The sequence below is a fragment of the Strix aluco genome, chromosome 12, assembly GCF_031877795.1.
Source record: "Strix aluco isolate bStrAlu1 chromosome 12, bStrAlu1.hap1, whole genome shotgun sequence".
Lineage (NCBI taxonomy): Eukaryota > Metazoa > Chordata > Aves > Strigiformes > Strigidae > Strix > Strix aluco.
In genome coordinates this window covers 24,700,889-24,707,983 of record NC_133942.1, presented here as the reverse complement: position 1 = coordinate 24,707,983, position 7,095 = coordinate 24,700,889, and the positions used below count along the sequence as shown (strand labels likewise).

General features: G+C 36.9%; 1 protein-coding gene across 3 annotated transcripts in view; it reads right to left on the bottom strand.

Moving 5' to 3' along the window:
- Positions 1–202: 202 nt before the first annotated feature.
- Positions 203–7,095, bottom strand: part of MAPK6 (mitogen-activated protein kinase 6) — a 31,167-nt gene continuing 24,274 nt past the window's right edge. For all 3 annotated transcript variants that reach the window (XM_074836905.1, XM_074836904.1, XM_074836906.1), the window contains exons 4-6: positions 4,040–4,204; positions 3,197–3,398; positions 203–2,571 (exon numbers count right to left, since the gene is read on the bottom strand). In XM_074836905.1, the coding sequence (XP_074693006.1) occupies positions 1,473–2,571; positions 3,197–3,398; positions 4,040–4,204 (1,466 nt within the window). In that variant the 3' untranslated portion in view covers positions 203–1,472. The remainder of the gene's footprint in view (positions 2,572–3,196; positions 3,399–4,039; positions 4,205–7,095) is intronic.

Below are 7,095 nucleotides of genomic sequence, written 5' to 3'. Positions count from 1 at the left end.
GCAGGCTTCTGGAGCCTCCTTCCAGGGCGCTGCATCCCCAGCAGCAGCACTTCTAGGGTAGATGGCAAGAAAATTCCTCATGCTTCCTCGAGCCCCTTGTATTAGGAGTGCAGGCAGGCCGGCCTGCCTTCACAGTACAGCCAGCTGCGTTACAGTAGCAGCTCTTCACCTTTCATTGCACAAAGCATCAAAAAACAAGTCATTTTTGCTGGCCATGTTTTTATTTGTTTTTTGTTTTAAACAGGGGAGCCAATGATACATCCAGTATTTCAAAAAATCAGAAGGTAAAACAAATTTTCAGAAGACCGAGATGCTACATGCTATATTTAACCTAATTTTATTCATGCTTGCTTTTGAGGGGGGTTGGGAATGGGACAGGAATCATTCAGTAAAAACATACAGTAAAAACAAAATGTCTCACCATATAGAACTTTAACCTACAGTAATGTTGTACCTTAATTATTTCCATGCACACAACTAACATTACAAAATTTTTAAAAAATGAACACAATTAAGACTTCTAGGAGCATTTGATAATAAAGCAATTCCTAATTTCTTTTGTAGAGATCAAGCACCTCCAATTACAAATTCCTATACACAGTGAGTGCTTTACTTGAAATGAAAACTAAAAAATAAAAAGTGTATTGGATAGCCTCAGAATAAGCCGATGTTAATATATATCCAGCTATGTAGGCAATAAAACCATAGTGCTAAACAAAAACTTTTATCTGAAAAGTAACTCAAAAATTAAGTTGACTTTCTATAATTACAGAAATATACTTATTTGCTAAAATAAATAAAAGTGCTGCATATTAACACTTCACTATAAAGAATGCATACCAGAACATTTATAAATATTGAATGATTTTCAATAAGAATAGCTACTACAATAATGCTGGCTAAATAGAAGTGCATAATGAGAAGCACTATGGGTGGTTAATGTTTTGCCACATACTGCTGTTACCTTGAGGTAGATAACACATGCGTACCAAATTCTGCATTCATTTCAGTTGCTGCTGGTATCATGTGTCTAAGAAATGTGTACAGTATGAAAAACTCTAAAATACGCATGAATGAAAAAAATGTTTTGGGAAAAATAGATATTTTCATGCAATTATGTACAGTCTCACTGTGTACATTTCAAGGCAAGGTTCTTTTTCTGCAAAACATGGACACTGTTTTACTGAGAGAATGTTTTTTTACTTGGTTTAGTGCATTTTTTGTTACCTCCTGCATTTTGCATTATTTTGCTCGATTCTTTAATTTTGTGTGCAAACGACATGCCAGTTTAAAAACAAAACTAACTCATGTATAGAAAGTAATTCTGGATTGTAAAAACAATGGTAAACAGAAAACTAATGAAATCCATACCAAAATTACACCATCTGATTCAAGTAAAAAAATTACTTACACTAGTAATAAAAAAAGACAAACACATCTCATGAATATAAAAGAAATGTCTGCTGAGTGTTTTAATTTAGATGTTTCAGAATGCTGCTGTATGTTTTGTGGGGAATTTGGGGAGATGATTTCATAGCAGAAGGCGTTAACGTGGCCTGTATTGATTTCAGTGGCGAACCAACAGGGCTGTGAAACTGAGGAATACCTATAGCCTCAAGCTGCTTGTTGAAGAGGAGTTCTCCACTGTTACTGAGAAAGCTCTCTTCTCTTTCCTTCTCCCCAAGCTTCCCCTCTTCTACTGGCTCAGGTTCTAGCATTTCAGCATCTTCTTTCTTACTAAAAAATTTGTCCAAATAACTGGTGTAAGTATTTTCTTTTTCAACTTGTTCATCTTTCCTTACTTCGCAACAAAACTGGTCTATGAGGAAGCACTCCTCCCCGCTACTTACAAACTGACTGTCCCAAGAAGTTTGGTACAGAGCTTCTAACTGTGCCAAATTAGCCATTCCTTTCTCCTGCTTCTCTCTGCTTACTGACTTTGATATTAATCCTTTCAACTCTATTTGAGACACCGAGCTATTCAAGTCATTTAATTTATCAACATCAGTAGACTCGTGTTGTAAACTAAGCTGAATGGTTTCTGCTATAAATGAATCAAAGTCAAATCCTTGATTCTTCTCCCTTTCTTTTTCAACAAGTTGCTGTGATGCTTCCTCAAGTGCTATCTGAGCTTTCACCAACCCATTCTTTTCACATTTAGACTTGCCTTTCTTATCAGACTTTTCTTTGCTCTGTTCCTTCCAGTTTGAAAGATCTATAATAAGCTTGGGCTCATAGTAATGGTTAACTTCACTGTCTCGCCAAACTAAATTATCTAGGTATGAAGATGACCTCATTTTGTAATTACAAGTGTGACTACATTCCAGATCACAATACTTGTTTTCATGGTGATCTGAATACTGCCAGCAAGGCTCAGTAGAGAAGTGGGTGTCAAAGGCAGGATCCTCCAGATACTTTTCACGATCTCCATCCAAATATTTGCGAGGATCTACTTGCACTTCTTCCTCATCAGTAACATCAGAAAGAGCCCTTGGATCACGCTGAACTTCATCAGCTTCATAGTTATTATGAATAGGCCAGTCATGGTCTGAAAACTGACTTTCATGGTATCTGTAAAACAATTTCCTAAGTGTTAGCAGCTAAAAACAGTCTTCTAGCTCCCAAGACAGTTAAGTTTAGAAATTCCCTTACAGAATAATGACAATTCACAGATAAAAGTTTTTCCTCAATCCAGCTGAGTACCGCTTCCAGGTTTTTAATTTAATCTGGCATAAAGCAATCCTCATATGCACATCTGAAAGATTTAAGTCCAGAATTATGTACAATAGCTCACTCTATTTACAGAGCTCTTCCTTAAAGTGTGTTTAATTTACTTTAAATAACTACTGTCAATCTCTTTACTATTATATACACTAAGCATTGGACAAGACAATCATATTTAAAACTCTTTTCATTTAAAGTTTATTTTTTAGAGAAATATTTTTTTGGGAAAAAAGTAATGGAGGGAGTAATTTTAGATTCTAGAGTCTTGAGTGCATCTCAGGAATGCATCAGCATATCCAAGTCAGTCTAATGAATTATAAATCCAAAGATAATACACTGCCTATAAGGGAAATGTTTATTCTCAGGTCAACTTAAGAAGAAACAGAAGAGGAAATGATGCCCATGAAGCAACTTTACTTCAAGCACACAACCATTCAGTTATTTTACATGCCACAGTAAGTGATAAATTTACCTTTCCCAATTATAAATATGGCTGTGACTTTCATCCATCAGCAGAATATCATCAACCTCATCTTCAATGTGAAAAGGATGACTTGAAATAGGCTCATCCGTTGGGAAGGAATAAATGCTCATATAAGGATGGGACAAAGCTTCTTCTGCTGTCAATCGATCCATGGGACTAAACGTCAAAATTTGCTCCAGAAAGTCCAGCGCTGTGGAGAAAAAGTTATCATTAAACAGGAGAAAAATTACATTTCAGACCTCTAGAACTTAAGGTTAAGGTGCAGTGCTTTGTCTTAGAGGTATGCATTTTCTTAAAAGTAGCTACCTGTGAAGCATCAGCTACTGACAGTACACTGCCAAATATATTCTGTAGCCACAGGAAAGCTAGAAGAGTAGAGGTCCAATCTAAGATCAACAATAATTTAAAACACAGCAGAAAAAAACCACTAAGAGACAGAATGCTTCAAGCTGAATCAGTATCCACCAACAGCTATCAGGAAACACTGCTGTCGGTTTGGCTGGGGGACTTTTTTTAAAAAACATTTGAAAGCCAATTGTTTGCCACTGACTCCATTCCAATGTTCCCTTATATTTAGAAGGCCAATGTCTCAAAATAGAGCAATTTCAGTGCAAACAGGTCCAGCAGAGATTCACAATTCTATTCCAAAGATGACCAAGTAGCTGTTGTGTAAGCAATTTTTTTTTTTATTACAGCAGAAGACAATCCTTCAGAGAACACACAGACTCTTTTAACTGAAACTTGCTTTTAGCAATCACACGTACGCACTGTGAAATTGTTCACTATTTTGTGATTTTGAAATACGGGAAGTGTTTTTTCTCAATTACTTACCTTCAGGACTGATGCCCGGAAGCAACTGAGTTAAAGGTTTGTGTGGCTCAGTCATGTCATTTCTAATGTAAACTGGAATTACATTGAGAAGCTCCTGACGGTCCTCCTCATGTACAACAGGAATTGATTCTAGAATCAACTGCATCTGTTCAAGTTCATGCGCACCTAAGCACCAAGAGAAAATACAAGCTGCTATTTCAACTTCAAGTGCTTCTGATCCCTGTATATGAAAGGCATGTCAAAATTTTGTGCTCTAAGCAGCTATTTTCTGTAGAAGGCTATTATCTCCTACAGAGTAAAGGCTGAAGTTCTAAATTTGAATGATAATAAATCTGAAGAGCTCTCAAAAATGCTGTAGTGTTTGAAGAATTACAGAGCTGCTACACACAGATAAAGCGACCTAACCTTAAGCTTCTGCAAGGATGTTTTCACTGTGGATGAGGTACTCTACAGTAACACCCTATCTTTTTGTTATATGCTCTATACTGCAATTGTCCCCTTTCAACTGATCCACTTAATTCAATATTTGACGTCACTTTGAATTATATGTCCCTTATTAATAAAAACAGTAGTGGTTTAGCTCAGCAAGAGATCTTAGAGGCCACAACCATTTGTATTAATATTCTACTCTGAAATCCTGTATTACTGTCAGGTGCAAGACAAAAATCACCTGCCAGTTAAGCAGTATAATCTTGTTTAAAAAAAAAAAAAAAGTACTGTATGATGATTGAAATTATAATACACTTTTAACACTAGCTGACTTTTCCCTGGGTAAGAAATATAAGGCCCTATACAGCAGGTCAGTTTTGAAGAACGAACAGCATCTATATTCAGTACCTGTGTAGCTGGAGTACCCAGAAATACAGCTTGCCTACCTCAATTTATTGTTCAGCTCCAAGAAGTATGTAGCACCCTAGAGATTCAACTAGCAGATTAAACTGTATAGGGTTATTTGCATGCCAGTGTTTCCCTACCTCACAAGCAGCTCTGGGCAACCATCAGCAATACTGATACATGCAACATTAAATACAAAAATAAATGGGGCCAGAAAGAGATTGTACTATCTCAAAATCTATGCACTATCAGCTCACTTCAGCAGTTTGCATGGCAGTCTGCACTGGATATCCTACAACACATCTGCCATGTGACTTAAAGAAAAGCTGAGGCAAAGTCACTACAGAAAATCTGACCGAGACCTAGGTTCCCTAAGTGCTGCCTTGTGTTAACTTATTTGTTAGATTGAAAAAGCTGTTTTGACTTCCTACTTCAGACTACTACAAATTACTTAATATAATCTATCAGATGTTATACTGTCTGTAATTTGCTGGAAAACAGATTCTACTGTATCATTATTTCCACCCTAAAAATTAATCAGCTTTCTTTCCACTGTAAGTGAAACGTGTGTTTTAAAATATTCATTTAGAAGAAAGAGTTAGAGAAGTTGTTTTGAACCGCTATTGAACTCCTCTGCCTCAACTTCCCTCCCTCATCCCAGGTATTCTGCAGTTTTAATCTGCATTCTTCCTTCCCCTTCCTGTCAGCTTTTCAGACCACAGGATTCCTAAGGGATGGCTCAGAAGTAGACAGAAAGTTGCAAATTAACCACATCAAGCCCTCCAAACAATTTTGCAAAAGAATTTTACTCAAAGTCTCAGGACAGGCTGATGTATCTCCAACCATTTTCCCTTTCCAAATGCATGACGTTAAGAAGTCCAATCTCCTTTAAAGTAGAAAACCATGGCAGTGCTAAGTTGTCAGAGGGACACATCCATATCTAAAAATATTTTCTAGGTATCTACACAATGCAATTAGGGCATATGAATGAGCCTACAAACTTAGGATTTTGGTTACTGAGTTTAAAAAAAAAATTCTAACTCACTGCACAGCTATTAGACCAATAAAAACTTTTGGCAAATACCAATGCTACTCAAAAAAACCCAAAACACTAGCAGTTGCAAGCAATTTATGCTGAATGCTGCAATCTGCAGACTTTCTCCCACTATTTCACTATTTCCCAGTAGAAGTGCTTGAAGCAATGGAAACCTAATAAATCTCTTATCAGCCGAGTATTTAATACACACTGGGGACATTATTCCAATAGTTAGTATCTCAAAGAGCTGGCAACTCACTAGGAGTTAAGAAAAGCCTCTTCGCATATTAATTGCTGATTTCTACAAAATAATGATTTCAAGGTGACAGTACTCCATTAATAGCACTTAATGGGAAAAAGCTCTCAATTTCATTACCTTGATGTACAGTACTAAGAATTACTGCAGAAGTGGGCTTTTAGGCCACATGTATTTAAAGGAATGTGAACGTTGACATGCAAGCTCGGTTCTTAGAGGTTTTATTGGTATTACTCCAGTAAATTACACCAACAGAGGCAAATCCAAGAGCAAGCTTGGATGAGACAACTTCTGCTGAGACCCCAGAGTGCACACAAAATAAGCATTTCAGGGGTTTACTCTAGACTAGCTCATCTACTCCCATGGACTGAAAGCCTATCAGCAGGTGGAGCACATTGGGTGATCTCCTACAGTGCAAATGGCAGTTTCACTTTATCTAAAAAGACATCTAGAAGCCCATGCACTGAGCAGTGGTACAGGATGGCCATCAAGAGATTTGCTTTAAAAATTTGCTCCTGATCCTAACCAAAGCACTAATGTAGATGCACCCAATGAGACCAGAGCATTGCGTCCTACCTTACCAGAAACATCTGCAGTTACACATTTCCTTGGCATGCCACGCTAAACTTTAAGAGTCCTCCCTATACCACTGAAACAAAGTTCAGGTCAAAACACCCTGTAGATGACAAAAGAAAATGGGAATGGGGAAAAAAGGGCTACGCTTTCATATTTTAAAAACATAAAGAAGTGAGAAGTGATTAGGTTGACTACATAAAAAAAATCTTTATGAATATGATACTCGGGGCATTTGTAATTCTCAAATACTCCCTGGAGACATCGATTCACTAAAATACATGTATTTAGAACACTTCTTAGGCATCCAACAAATTTAGCTTAACCTAATTACAAACAGATTTACCATATATGAGT